This window comes from Culex pipiens, chromosome 3, assembly GCF_016801865.2.
Source record: "Culex pipiens pallens isolate TS chromosome 3, TS_CPP_V2, whole genome shotgun sequence".
Taxonomy (NCBI): Eukaryota; Metazoa; Arthropoda; class Insecta; order Diptera; family Culicidae; genus Culex; species Culex pipiens.
This window is the reverse complement of record NC_068939.1, coordinates 7,195,707-7,211,628: the sequence shown is the minus strand read 5'-3', so window position 1 is coordinate 7,211,628 and position 15,922 is coordinate 7,195,707. Positions and strand designations below refer to the sequence as shown.

Genomic DNA, 15,922 nt, shown 5'->3' with positions numbered 1-15,922 from the left:
ACGATGCTCGATCAGTTTGAGGTTCGCTATGGATACAACACTACCCTAACACATTCAAGAGGGACTTTTAGCTAAAGTCAGTCTTCTGAGCATTGAGCGATAATGAGGAAAATTATAAACGTGCTAACCAGGTTATGTCAACCAAAATGAAAAATGCACTGTAAAACATAAAAGATGAAATATAAAGTGAACACCAAAGTCTGGCTGCTAAGAATTTAATTAAACCTAAATTGTTGGCACAAATTAAAAGAGACTTTTTACCACTGAGCTCTGTTTTCTAACTAGCGTTAGCTAAATTAATTTAACCCAACACTTGACGTGTTGGCAGACTAGTTTTTGTCATGCACATAAACTCTCCACCTGACTCCCAAAGGAAAAAAGGAGTCAAAGTGAAAAGTTTTAACTTTTCCTCTTGCTGCGAAAATGATTAAAAAAGAGACCAACTCAAGTGTACTCGTGAAAAAACGTTGAGCAAAAGTTGGCCTTTCCAACTGTTCGGAGCATTACTAATGACAGAAGGCGGAAATGTGACAGGTGATGCAAAAGTTGTGTCAGATTACTTCTCTTATTATAAGGGAGGCAAGTTGAAGGAGTCTACGAAGATTATTCAAGCTTTGTTGCACATAATCCATGAAAACTTTGGTTTTATGGAAGAACTTGCCTTTCCACCCTCAACGTTTGAAGAATGTGTGAAATATTTCACAAAGAAATTTTGACATTTCCGTTAAATAACTGTCACTAAACATTCAAATCGCGTCCATAACTAAACCACTATGGTATGTCAAATCTAGCGATGTAACATTTCATCCATCATCTACCATCTCTTGAAGATAGAAAAACGGCTTAAACCAAGATGAAAATCGATTTCCTTTCTTCGGTGGTTGATAATGTTGGATGAAATGTTTCTTCACCTAGCTTTGAAAAAGCATATCGATAAATTTTTTCACACATTTCAACTTGATGTGACAGATATTGAACCGAAATATGCTCTCAAAATTGACTAATATAACATTTCATAAATTATTCGCAAAACGCTGATGAAAATTTCTTAAATCTTGTTTTACTTACAACTTTGATATCAAATAATTATGCTTAAAAATTGCATTTTATATCAATTTTGCTTTTTTTTTAATTTCAGGAACGTCTTTTTATTTGAAAAATAAAACATTTTATGATTTTATAAACATGTAGTTCATAATATAAAATCAATTCAAATTTTTTCGATATTGTGATCATCATGTTCTATTTTTTTTGCCTTCCATTGAAATATCAATACCAATAACATAAGTCGTATGACTTCAACGCATAAGTTTAGGTGAAATGTTTCATCAGTAAATTTTGATAGCAAATGTTTGGACCGAGTCTTGGCACAATATGGTCGCTTCACAAAAAACGATTGAACTACATCGTTGGTCAGAACTGTCTGTTGGAACAATGAAAACTGCAAAATTGTTAAATTGAAACATTTCCTTTTCATTCTTAGGCAGTTTGTGAAACATGGAAATGTTTCATTAGCCAGCTATCACAAATGAGCCATTTTGTTAAACCTACAATGCTAGTGGGTTTTCTTTAAACGTTCAATCGGTAAGATTTACCATGCCATGTCGGTGAAAAGTTCGTCAGCCTAACATGTGCCATCAAATTTGTGCGATGAAATGTTTCCAAAACACCCACAAAAAATGTATGCCTCATAATACGGCTATAGTGTTGACAGTATGATGCGGCTTATCTACCTTACGACAGATGTCAAATTTGACACGTGCTGTCAAAATCGGCTGATGAAATATTACATCCATCCCTCATCAATAGTGGAAAAAGGGATGCCTACTTCGATTTTTGCTGAGTAATTCTTGTTACGAATGTCACTTGAAATCAAATTAAAGAAAGAAAAAAATAAGTTAAAAAATACATTTCTTTTTCAACTGTCACTCTGGGGAATAAATGTTGTGTGTGTAACTGTGAGAGAGGGGGGGTCAACAAGAAAGTTGTGTACATTGTGTGGACTGTGTAACTTTGTTGGTTGTTTGTTTGTTTCGGAGTAAAAGTCACCCGCACACGCACTCGCGTGCTAGCGACGACGACGACGGGGTATCTAGTTGGTAAGGGGTGTGCTGCTCTCGAGAGGATCTTCGGTACTTCAAGAATGTGGTACTGGTTAAGGTTAAGGGTCATCCATCTTGCCAGAAGACGCCACACGGCGTGCCCACCCCTGTCAGGTGGGGGGGGCCAGTCATAAATTAGGGCGCCCCATTTTGGTGGTTTTTTTTTCTCTTTTTTTCGCCTTTTTTAATGTTTTTTTTATTGCTTTTAAAAATCTAATTTATGAGTAGCTCCGGGCTGCAGGGCAAATAGTGTTTGCAAGCGTATAGATTAAACGGAAATGTTGCAACCAATATTTGCACCTCACTTGGATCGAATTGAGGGCGCCTGGTGTGTCAGCGGTGTCGGTTCGATGTCAGGCCCTAAAGTTGGGTTGGGCATGTCGTGGGTTCTTCTGGCAAGATTTGCTGCTGCTTGAAGCATTTTGGCGTGGTTTGCTGGTTGAATAAATGTATTTGGAGTGCGCTTTGTCCTCGTTGGGTCGTGGAAAATTTGTTACACTTAAATTAGGCTAGCATTTTTCTGGTTGAAACTTAGAAATCTGATTGATGGCGAGTGATTGATGAAATGTTTCATTAGTTGAGAGTTTGACCGACATGGGTCATCAAAGTTGACTGATGAAATGTTTCACCAATCACTACTCAAATTTGGTAGAGAAAGGAAAACAAAAGGTTTGAAATATTTCATTGGAATAAAATTACCAATTGAATCAGTTTTCTAAGTTCTGAACCGAAATTGTAAGTGAAAAGTTTGAAAATATCTTAGCTTTTAGTATTATTTTATTTTGAAATTTTAGAATGGAAAAAGTGTTATAGTTTGCATATTTATCAAAACACACTGAAAATGTTAGTGTCTGTGTAGGTGTGGTGTCATCAGCTACTGTTTTCGCACATAAAAATATCGATAGGTGCTACAACAGATATGGATAAAACCAAAATAATAGAGGAAAAAATACTCATCTTATGTTGACCGGGCTGCGCTGCCATCCTAAACATCCACTCTCAAAACATTGACCCATGTTTTTAGGGTGGAAAATTCATTACTCGGAAAAACAAACAAAAAATAAAATATACCGACAAAAAAAAACAAAAACTTTGGTGGTTTCGTGTGTAACACGTGGGCGATACTTTGTGTGTTGTTGTGTGGAAGGTTGGTGGACGAAAAACAACGCTCGGTTCTAAGAACAATTTGGGTGATTTTTGTTTTCAAAAGGAAAGGAAGACGAAGCCGCTAGCAAGATGTGGGGGTGTATTGCACTGCTGTGATGTAAAATGAGCGATAATTTGCCGAAATTGTTAACGGTTGGTAACTTTTCTTACACAACCGAAGTGTGTTGTCAATGATAGATTTTTCTTGTGTTTTTTTTTAAACATTTCAAAGGCCAATTTTTACTGCTTTTTCCAGTTTTAAAATGTATAGAAAGATTATTAACACGCCTTTTAATATTTTTTCTTCCATCGGCAGATGATAAATGATGTATGCAATTTTGTTTTAGTTTTAATAATCAACGTGAACTGTCAATATTCCCTGATGAAATATTTCACAATCATTCATCATCCATCGAAGAAAAGAAAACTCAAGCCGTATTGTAAAACAGAGTTGTATTGTCAATTTTCTTTAGGTTAACCACGGTAGATTTTCTTGAAATAATTCGATGGCGTCGAACTGTCAAAAATTGATTGCAGTAGATCGCGGTGGATAGTTTTATACCACAGTTTTTTGTGTTGGTAAATTTTTGACAGTTCGAATTATTTTAAGAAAATCCACCGCGATTAACCAAATTCAAATTAACAATACAACTCAGATCATTTAATTAGTTTTTGAAACATTTCATCGGTAAGTTTTCAAATACCACCGCGGTTAACCGAATCAAATTAACAAAAGTACTTTGATAAACTTACAACTTTGGTGGATTTTCTGGAAACATTTCATCGCACAAATTTAGTGGCACATGTCAGGCTGACGTTTGGCGAAAAAGTGTCATTCCCCGCGAAACTTTTTACTGACATGGAATAGAGGTCTTACCGATGAAACGTTTAAAAAAATCATCAAAATTATAAGTTCAACAATACAACTCAAGTCGGTATACCACTGGATTGGTTCTTTGAAATGTTTCAAAAAATGCATCACAATTATTAGTTTAACAATGCGGCTCCAGTCTGTTTGGACTATGGCTGAAATGGATGCCAGAGATTTTCAATTATTTTTGCCAATTGAAATGTTTTCTTGTTGCGTGTTTGGTGAAGGTTCAGAATTGCCCTTTACGAAAAGCATTTCGCCGGTCCCTTCCTTTTTTTAGGCTCGATTAGGTCAAAAAACGAAAACAAATAAAATCAAAACAAAAACGTGGGAAAAACTGTGGAAATGTTTTGTTGTGGCGCGGGTGGGATTATTTTTTTTTCCAAAGTTTTTTTTTATTTCAGTGAGAGTGGCTCAATTTCGATTTCGCATTCGGGTTCGATTTTGGAACGGTTTTGCGGCGTCGAACGTATAAGAGAAAATCAAAACACGCCAAAATAAGTGGAAAGAAAAACACTCAGCGCTTTGAGGTAAAATAATCAAACGACGTGATTTAACTTTTATTTTCATGGCTCCACTTTGGTGTACGTGTGCGTGCGTTGGCGTGAATGAAAGTGTATGTGTGTGTGCGTTTTTGTGTTTTTTGTGTGTTTCATAGCGAGAGTTTTGCAAGCTGAATGAGTTTGTTTAAGGTTTATGACAAAAAGTAATTCTTAGAAGACAGAAAAAATATACTATTACTAACAACATAAACGAACAAGAGACAAGTTTGTACACTCGATTGGATTTGAATTTAAATAAATTGCATAACTTCATTTAAAGGATTTTGACAACTTTAGAGAAAACAATATTTTCAGAAAGTGGATGAAATTTTCAAAACTTTTGACAGTCACACTGCAATGAGTGCTATAATGATCTTTTCAGGACTGTTATTTTTGGTGGCTAATAGTAGTTTATGCAACAAGTTGCAAAAAGAGGATTTTTTCAGCACGAGTCGTACATTTATCCAACGAGGTTCACCGAGTTGGATAAATACGAAGAGTGCTGAAAAAATCAAGTTTTGCAACGAGTTCCATACAACATTTTTTGCAATTCTAAAAAACACACACTGAGTGAAATTTTATGTCAAATTTTCATGTATAAATCGTTTAAATTAAAAAATGTTGAAAAGCGTTACTTTTCGAAACAAGTGCTGAAAAGTTCAACTTTTCAGCATTTATTTTGAAAAGTGTTGCTATTCGATTCTGTTATTTTTGGTACAGAAAAGTAGGCTAGTTTGTCGTTCAAGAATGACAGAAAAAGTCAATATTTTCAGGACGGAATTGCAAAAAAGTAGTTTTTGCATTTTTTCAAATATGGCCAGATCTTTGGACAATTTTAAAGATGATTTTATTGATTTCTGGGAGTTTTTTTGGTGCAATATTTGGATAATAAACTGTTCGTTGAAAATAATTCGTTTTAAAAAATCTGATGATTTTTGAGCTCGTTTCAAACATGACAGTTTTTTAAAAATCAGCCAGAGCTTTTGCACCCAGATTTTTGTTATATACATTTTATTATCTTCAAAATTACGGGAACTATCAATATATTTTTTATTCATCAAGCTACTATTTCCATAAAAATTTACAACAAAATTAGTAAATTTTCATAATCAAATTATTTCAGGATTGAATCAGTAAGTTCAACAATTTTAGAATAAGAAGACAACAACTTCCTTGGTTGCTGTGTACCCTTAAATAATGTGTTTTTGTACATTCCTTCAAGTATGACCAGTTCTTTGAACTGTTTTGATGATGATTTCATTTATTCCTGGGATTTGTTACATTTATTTCAACATTACTTTTGTTCTTTAAAAATGAATTGCTATCCAAAAAAAGGACTTTGGTTTTTGTATGAGTTCTTTTTTTCTATTTAAATGGCGAGGTTTTTCATATCTGTTAGGCGTTGCATTTTTTTCAAAATAACCAGTGCTTTGGGAATAATCCTATTAAAAAATCTGTTGGTATTTGATTTTTTTTAAACTTGACCATTTTTTAAATAACCGGTTCTAACAAAAAAGTTTTTTTATTCTTTAAAAAAGCAGGTAATTGAAAACAACTATATTTAATAACCCTATAAGTTTATGAATGTGTTAAATTATTTTTAAATGCTTTTTGCATGAATAAAGCCATAATTCGAATTCCCGGACGCTTCGAAACCTGAACACCTCATCTTGTTTTATCAATTATTTTGGGATATGTTGGCATAATAATTTTCAAAACTGTGTTATTTGATGATTTCTAACATTAACTTTTATTTATAATTTGTTTGGAAGCTGTAGTTAATGCCAAAACAAATGAATAAAATAAAATTATGAGTATACCAACTATGTGAAACATTTCACTGAATTATTTCATTGAGTCCTGAAGCACCGGGAAGGCTAACCAGAAATTTATGGTTCTCATTTCCTTAAATTTTAGCAATTTTTTACACAAAAAATCGAATTTTTGCAATGAAACTGTGTCGTTGCTGCTTTTACATTAATGACATTTTCAACGCATGAGTTCTGATTTTTATAAAGAATCTAAATTTCTATTTCGAAAAATGTCCCACAGATGGAGCTAATAACAAATGTTCATGCAGAGTTTTATCCGTTTGTCTGTGATATTCATGAATCCTCAAAACAATAAATATCATTCAAAGCCTAATTTTTTTCAAACATTTTCACATTCAGCTTGCACATTTCATTTATGGGTTTCCTACTTTGAAACGTTTTTGAATAACTTAAAAATTCTAAGGGACTAACACTAATCTGATTACGGATGTTTTGTGTGTTTGTTGTGTGTGGAGTGAAAATGTAGGTAATGCTAGAAAGATGAAACAATTGTGAGGGTGGTACATAAATCAATCATAATTAAAAAATTAAAAAAAAGTAAGCTTATCCAGATGAATTTTGGCACATACAAAGACAGTCATCAAATCTGGGCATAGATCGCGGTTCATAGATTTCTTGACATTTTTGTTTTCTAAACTGTCTTAAACCAGAATGGTAACCTCTAGTTAACATTTGATTTTCATGTCAAGCATCGGCAACTGGGATGAACAGCAGTCTGGTGAATATTTACAGGTAGACAAGGCATTTACACACACATAGAAGAAGAGAAAGAGATAGAGAGTGAGGGAGATAGCGAGCTGCCTTTTTCACATTTCCGGTCGTTATTAAATAGCAAGTTTGTGGCAGTGGGTAAGTTGTAAAAAAAGATATATGTGAGAGTGGGCATAAGGATAAGTATAATATGCATAAGTAGGTATATTTATGTTAATATTTTCGCTCAAAGCTTAACGGGAAAGCAGAAGCAACAGCTGCAACAAAGTCATACCAAACAATGTTGGACAGAGAGGAAGAAACAAAGCTCAACGGAAATTGGTGGTACTCGGTTTCATATATAGGAAAAATATAGCTGTATATTTATGTTTAAGCTTGTACAGATCCTAGTTGTACTCGAACCAAAAAAAGGTATAAAGATATCACAATGTTAGTACCCTAAAGGGAGCACAATGATGGCTAGCTTAAACAGTGTTTCTTTGGAATATGGTTTAATTAAATTGAGTGTTCTTAGTTTGGCGCCAAAAGAAAAATAAAAGAAAGGAAAGAATGAAGATAATAAGAGTTGATCGGAACGTGACGATATTGAAGAAAATTAAAAACAAAGTTCATTATGAAAAACCGGTGGTGTGGAAAAAAGTGGTGGGATAAAAGATTGGTTCCTTATGTTTGTAGCAGTTAGTAGTTGTAACTTTTTCCTCTGGGTTTGTTTTATATGGGGACATTACTCGGTTTGATGTATCTTTATACATATGGCAAAGTGGTGGTAGTCGGAGAGCAGTTGGGGAAGGCTGGTTGAAGAAATACGAATCGTAAGGGATAATACCTCATCTTTGTCCAAGCCAAGCTGTGAAATATATAGAAACTTGGTGTCATTTACTAGGCTCACAGAGTCACAGAGAGTAAGACTTAGGTGGTAGATTTAAAGATTTTCGGGATAGTAAAAATACAAAAAAAAGCAAACAAGAGAAACTAAGAGTAGAGGGAAGTAGAAATGGTAGAGTACAGCTAAAACAGGGAGTTAACCCTCAAGCGACCAACGGGGAAAAGAAAAAGGGGGTTTCGATGGAAAGCTCAGCGGTTTTGTACACATGTTTGCTTTCCCACCAAACACATATTAAAGTGAAAGGAAACATTTTCTAGCAAAAATACGGTGTGATAGAGAAAATCGTCCGTCCTGGCAGGATTTCTGTATCCAGCAGAAAACTTACAAAGATGTACAGCGATTTAAGAAAAAGGGAGGAGGTGGGTGTAGAAATTCCCCAGGATGTTGGGATGCCATTTGCTCTTTAAACTCACTGGCCCCCCACTTTAAGGTGAAGAGTTCAACTATGCTGGAATGAACTCTTGCTTGAAAGGATAGAGACAACACATTCCCATGCCAGGAAAGGAGTTGAAAAAAAAAACACACATAGGAAATTGATATTGCACGATTCGTTTGAACTCTTTGAAATTATTTGCTGCTGGCTCACTGCTTTTGGCAGGTCTTTGCGGATTTTATTTTCATTTGACGATGAATTGAATTTCAAGGGAAATTATCTTTGAGCAAATACAAATCGATTTCATAGAAAGGAAAAAAATGTAAAAAAAATAGGATCGAGCTTATTGATATTTTGTTACGGAATGTGCCGCAAACAGACGTTTTTCTTTTCTCGAGAATCAAAAGCTGACTTTAAAAAATCGCATTATGATTCAAAATCAAAATATTCATTGCGACTATTTAATCTGTTAAAAATGTTATCAAACTATAGAATTATTATCAAATCTTGATGGATTGAGTAACTAAATTAAAAAATTTCAAAAGTTGAAAATCGAACAGCAAACTTTTGTAAAATTTCCATCTCTTTTTTATTTGGACGTAAACAGATGGTTATTCTTTCAACATTAATTGAACTAACAATTCCTTCACTAAAAGCTTTCACATAGCGCGCAACAACGAAGAAAATGAAAGTAAAATAAATAAATAAAAACAATTAAAAGAAAAATGCGAATCAATTGAAGTTTATAGGAGGGAGCGAAGAATCGATCAAAAAAAAAAAAAAAAAAAGTAAACACAAGCACAAACAACATAGAGGTTGTCAGACAGAGAACGGGAGAGGCCACTACATGGTACACACAAGTAGTCACAAATGAGAAGGACAAACACTTGGAGTTGCGCTGGTCAGTTTTGGGGTTTATAGTTCAGTGGACGTGCAGTCTATTCAAGTTCGTTTCAGAGAGTGAAAACTTGAAGGAGGTTAAAATGTCACGATTTTCTATTTGATTGATTTCACCTCAAAACTACTGAACCATTTTTTAACTTAAATTATAAAAAACACTAAAATTAAACAAATGATGTTTTAAAGAGCATTTTCCAACGTTTTCACAAATTGAAATTTATGAAATTTAGCCATTTTGCATCAATATTTTTACTCATACAAGTATTCAACAAATTTTTGGAGCTATCCATACTAAAAGAAGAAGAAAATTAAAAACTATAATAAATCCTTTTAATATTTTTTTGATTTATTTGATTGATTTGGAATTTTGATCGATGTGTTTTTTGCTAAATATTAGCTCTTCGTGTTTTTATTAACAGGAATCAAACAATATTTTTTTAAAATAAAAATCGTAATTATCATGAAAAATCTAATTTGAATTTCAAAATTGTGCAAGTTTGGAAGGTGTAATAATATTATTACCTCTTTTATGATGTAATTTTACCTCAATAGGGTCCTAAAGCCCTTTAAGAATTTTTAAGCGCAACGGCTAAAACAAGGATTAAAAAAAATCTGATTACCTTTTTTCATTTTAATGCAAAAAAAAAAAAATACAAGAAAACATTTTTTTTGATGGATCAACTATGGTCTTCTTGGAATTTTAGCCCTTTGTGTTTTTTTATAAACAGCAATCAAACAATATTTTTTTTAAATAAAAATCGTAATTTTCATTAAAAATTTAATTTGCAGTTAAAAATTGTGTTTGGAAGGTGTAAAATTACCTCTTTTATAATGTAATTTTACCTCTTAGGACCCTATGTAAATGTAAATTTTTAAGTACAACGGTAAAAAAAGGATTTAAAACAATTTCTGATTACCTTTTTCCAGTTTTATGCATAAAAAATTGACAAGACAACATTTTTTCGATAGATCAACTATGGTCTCCTTGGAACGAGCTGTCAAGTATGACCTTTTTTGTCAAGGAGATTTGCGCAGTTAATTTTTTAAGAATCGATTTAAAAATCCATTTAAAATTCTTTGCGGTCGTATAAAGGATTATTTTGTTTAGAAAAAATAAGCTTTATCGTTGTAAACAATAAAATCACATATTCAAGCTTGATTTTAGGACCCAATTTAGATTAAAAAAGTGACAAAACTTTTCTGACATAACAATGTACATCTTACCAGATGTTATATCACCATGATTTTTTTACTGTGTAATAGTTTCTGACATATGGATTGAACTGAAAAATCAGGGCTAGATAAGTTAAATTACTAAAAAAGTTTTTTTTTGTTAATTTCTATTGTTTTAGTTTTAACTCAAAAATATTTTTTATTTGTAGGGAAATTAATTTTATTTTAATCAAATTCCGAATATTTTTCTGGCATTATCGTATGGACAGCTCCTATAATTTTAGATTTGACATTCAGAAAATTCAGGACAAAATTTCATTCTAAAAAAAAAACTAATAATAAAAAACCTTTTTTCGTGAAAACGAGGAAAATTGCATTTTATTTAAATAAACTAAATTTAATAACGCAACAAAATCTGGGAAATGACTGCAGATGGGCACACTTATAGGCGCATCCGAAATCCCACAATTATTTCAATTAATTTGTCTCTGAAACCAATTTTGGGCATAATTTTTGGGGAAAAGACGTGTTGAATTTTTTTGGAGATGACCAATGGATGTGTTGCCTGGTAAATCCAACGTTATTAGGAGAAATGTTAGCTGGATTTACACGCTGAATATTTTTCGACAAATCTGAACTGTTAAAAATTCTCTCAATTGGATGGTAGTAGGCTTAATTCGTTTAGATCTGTTATTTACTTTCCATGGCTGTAATGCGTCTAGGTGTGAAACTATTTGGTGGTTGGACTAAATTGTGGGCAACTAAATATTTAACTTAAATGCTAGGGTTTAAAACAATCGCCGTGAAATAAAAACTACTAAAAATGTCTGAAAATCAAACTTAAAAAATATCTCGCAGTTAGTTCTACCGCAACCCCCGGCCAGCATTTAGTAGCAAACAAGCTTGTTAAGGAAACACAATCCAAAACCACAATACACGAAAAAAAAACCAAATCTGCACACATTACCTCGTCCGTATCACTTCCGACCAGCAGCAGGTCGAACGGGATGGCCGCCACCAGGTCGATCAGGAACCAACCGCTCAGATAATGCACCGCGATGCGGCCCGGGTGGGACACCACCTCGTCCTGGCCGTTGACGAACGTCGTCCGAAAATTAATTAATATATCTATGACAAATGTTACATCAACTGTGAAAAGAGCGAAGAGAGAAAGAGAGTTAGTTTGGATCACGGAAACTTTTTTAATTTAGACATCCAAATATGATGAACAAAAAGTTGAACGTGTTTGTGGAAGTGTCATTCGGAGCTATACAAAATTTTCACATTTAACGCAACCTTAGTTTTTTGGTAGTAGCGAAATTTGGTGATTCAAATCCGCACTGAAACAAGTTAAAAAACCCTGGCGCAATTCATCATTTTTTTCACAAAACAGAAAGGAAATACCTTACATCAAAGGAACCCCCCCTCAAATGAGTTTCCTTCCTGTCAACCGATAAAGTCGATTTACGGAAGAAAAGCGAAAAAGCATCCACAACAGAACAAAAAACGGTTTATGAGTCGTTTGGAACCGCTTAGAATATGGACGGAGGAGGAGTGTCTGGGGGGAGCAACCCCCTGCACCGGTGAAAACGGGACCCCCTCCTGAAAGTGTGCCATAAAAAGCTGTTTATGGAATAACGTTGCATATGGTTCAATAAAACTGGAGCAATGAAAGTGTATGGAGAGAGGGTTCTTCGTTTCTTTTTTTTCCTTTTTGTGAGCTGGGTACGGTAGCGCTTTCATCAGGAAATAAATTGTATGGATTATATTTGGGTGAAGTGTTTCGAGGTGATCAAACAAGTTAGTTGGAAGAAATGTGAGTTTGGCAAGTAGTTTGTTTGATGGGAAATTGCGATAGTTAAATGGGATAATGGTAGCAAAATCAACTCTAGGTCAGGGAATAAATCAAAAAGTGGGTATAGCAGGTAAAGTTAATAAATGTTGAGCTTATAAAAATAGCTATATCACATTGTAACTAAACGATCGACTCAGAATAACGAATGCAGTAGTTGTTCTGAGTTTAATTTGGCATATAATTCTTTTCTCCATGATTTCAATGAAACCTAGACCTAGACCTTATACCTTCCCAAAAGCCGTCCTACTCTAAGCAAAACGTATTTACCGTGGAGATTTTTTCTTATCCTCTTTAAAAAATCGGAGCATCAACCCTTTCCGTCTTCCAAATCCCCTTACTTATCTTTGGTGCGTGGTCGGCCAAAGATGGCTGTAATGGTGGTGAGAAGCTGGTTCAAGTTTAATTGAATTGGCCTTTTTGAATTAGACACAGCACTAGATATCCAAGTATGTAGTATTGTAAATTTCTGGAGTTTTTTTTTGAAAAGGTCCAATAAACCAAATTTTCGATTTTTGATTTTTGGTTGTTTTTAGAACCGCCTTGAGTTAGGGGTATTCAAAAACACCCAAAAAGCAAAAAATGAAAATTTGGTTTATAGGATCTTTTCAAAAAAAAAAAAAAACTCCAGATTTGTTTTTGGTTAACCGCGGTGGATTTTCTTAAAATCGTTCGATCAGTCAAAAATCTACCAAAGCGTCCACCACATTGATCACAAAAAAAACTGTAGTAGAAAGTTACATCAAATTTTGACAGTTCGACACCAATGAATTATTTCAAGAAAATCCAATGCGGTTATCCAAAATCAAATTAACAATACAACTCCAGTCTTAAAACCACCAATCCCCCAATCCATGCGAAGCAAAAATTTGACTTTTTTTGGAGAATTTTATTTTCTTATTTTTCGGTAAGATTCAGTTCGATTGAAACGTTGGCAAAAAAATCCATACAATTTTGAAAACCGGAGTCGTTCTTGAGCTCTGATATCTTCAAAAGAATTGTTCCCAATGGAAAACTATTGGATTGATTGAAAATTAGGGTGGTTCACGATAAGGGTATTTTTGAAATTCTCATTTTGCAGGGATTTTTTTTATAAAGAACGTCCAATTTTCCGTCCCGAAATTTGTAAACTTTTCTGGAATTCATAAAATTTGAGCGCGAGCATAAATTTTCTTGAAAATCTATTCCAGTTTTGAAGGTCTTAGAAATTGAGAATATTTTAACTACACCTTGACAAGAAACTTTGTGGGCAACAGAAAAATCGACTTTATATAATGAAAATACACTAGTAAATTTTTGGTAACCTTTTTGGAAAACAACTGGTGTAATATCATTTAAAAAGTTAACCCTTTCCTAAAAAACAGCAAGAACGAATTTTTCAACTTATTGGGTTATCATGTAATTTGATCATAATGATGTTATAAATTTAACAGGTTATAATTATTTTAAAAAATAAATAAATAGTTTAAAGTAAAAATTATATGGACAACTGGTGCTAAGTTGAATATGAGTAATTGAAAGTCTGTACAGTCATCCCACATGTTGTGGTAATTTGTCGGTAGGATGCAAAATGCAACTTTTATGTCGTCCCTGCTATCTTTGGGACCTTTATTTGGATATTCTCTTGCTATATCACTAGTAAAAATAGTACTTTTCGAACAAAAAAACCTCATTTTAAGACTATTTTATTCAGAGCAGCAAAACACTGCCTCCAAATTGCCTGTTCCATAATTGTGGGATGTTATTGTGCCTCCCACAATTGTGGAACACCTGAATTTAATTGATATTTTCACAAAAAAGTTATCAGACCATGTTTAAAACATCACTAAGCTTGAATTTTATTGGTTTCAGAGTGTGAAGTCATTTTTTTGTAAAAAATATGTACTCCTGGAGAGAAAAAAAAGTTTTTTTACATCGTAAGACAAAAAAGTGCTAAATTTGTGGATTTCAAGGGCCAATGTTTTTCCTTAAAAACTTGAAATAAAACGTAAAAATGTACAGCCGGTCTATACATCAATCGGAAGTTCACAAGAAAAGCTTTCACATGAAGGAAAGCATACATTATGTTCAATTATCGATTTTCTATTATTTGTTGAACATTGGCAGATCTGTAAACTGTTCCGAATATGAGGGATGACTATTTAAAAAAAATACATTTTGGACTACGAAAATTATTTTAACCGAAGCTGAAAATCATGTACATGCATCATGAAAACAAAATAAAACACTTCTTTGTAACAGAAAAGTTTCCCAAAGAATGCATTTCAAAAACTCGCTCCAAATATTGAAAAAAATAAAAAAAAGTGTTTCACTATAAAATCACCAAAAGTTCGATTTCCAAGAAAAAGTTAACTTTTTAAACTTTTTTTTCCACTTGAACTTGATCTTGAAAAGTTATGAGTCATGCAGAACATTATTTCTGCATGATTTTCATTTATTTTATAAAAAAAAATTGTATCTCAACAACCAAATAACAATTACAATTAAAACTTTGGTACAATTCAAACTACATATCAAATAATCACAAAAAAACTGCATGTATGATTTTTTACACGCAGTCAAGCTATTGATTGACCCTCAAACTTATTATTTAAACCAGGTTTAGATCAATTTTCAATAAATTAAAAAAAAATCTCGGGAAATTGACTTATGAACGAATTTTGATATTTTGATTGAATTTCACCTTGGCCATTAAACTACTCATCATTTGTTGAGAATTTTAATGTCAAATTCGAAGCTTTTCTACCAGTGAACTTGGATTTTATTTACAACAAAGAATAGATGCATTTCGACAACAATTATTGAACTAAATTTAAATATCTTACAGTTTTTGCTGCATTTACTTCAAATTTATTCTATTATTTTTAGAGGAATATAATCAATTTTTTTTTAAATAAATGAGTAAGCAAATTAACCATACTGAAAATATAGACCACTAAAATACCTTGAAAATATGATTTTTTTTCTCAAAATGATTCAAGAAATTTTCATAAACTTCAATAGTTGTAAGAAATTTGAGGAATAATGAATTGAAAACTATTCAATATATACCATTCCACGTCAAACAGGAAGTCTCCAAATCAAAAGTGCTCCGATTTGGCTCAAATTTGGAGTGGGGGTTCCTTGGCCCAAATAATTAGACCCGTATTTTTTTTGTTTGGCGATTAGGGTGGTCCTATCCGAAATAGGGTGGTCCAAAAAATGACATTTTTCGTCGATTTTCGCAAAAACCAAATTTTTCAAAAAATCATATCTCCGGAACGGCTGAACCAATTTTAGAGCGCCACAATTCAAAAGAAAGGTTATTATTAGTTCGACTTTTAAAGAAAAATATGTTGAGGTCCAAAAAAACAAGATGAATATTTGAAAAGGTTCTATGAAAATTTCATTGCCGTTTTCAAGGTCTCGGGACCAAAGAGCCCATGTCTGAAAATATTTTTCCCTGATTCCTTGTAATATTTTAAATAACATATCTGGGTACCAAAATTTTCATAATTGAAAGACGCAACTTTTGGTACCCAGACATGTATAGGT

General features: G+C 33.1%; 1 protein-coding gene across 12 annotated transcripts in view; it reads right to left on the bottom strand.

The window, feature by feature from the left end:
* LOC120419748 (potassium voltage-gated channel subfamily H member 6-like) overlaps positions 1 to 15,922 on the bottom strand; it is a 232,904-nt gene that overhangs the window by 35,096 nt on the left and 181,886 nt on the right. For 11 of the 12 annotated variants that reach the window (XM_039582553.2, XM_039582558.2, XM_039582554.2 and 8 more), the window contains 2 exons: positions 11,504 to 11,685; positions 8,031 to 8,051 (listed from right to left, as the gene is read on the bottom strand). In XM_039582553.2, coding sequence (XP_039438487.1) covers positions 8,031 to 8,051; positions 11,504 to 11,685 — 203 coding nt within the window. The remainder of the gene's footprint in view (positions 1 to 8,030; positions 8,052 to 11,503; positions 11,686 to 15,922) is intronic. The other variant, XM_039582556.2, reaches the window with a different exon arrangement.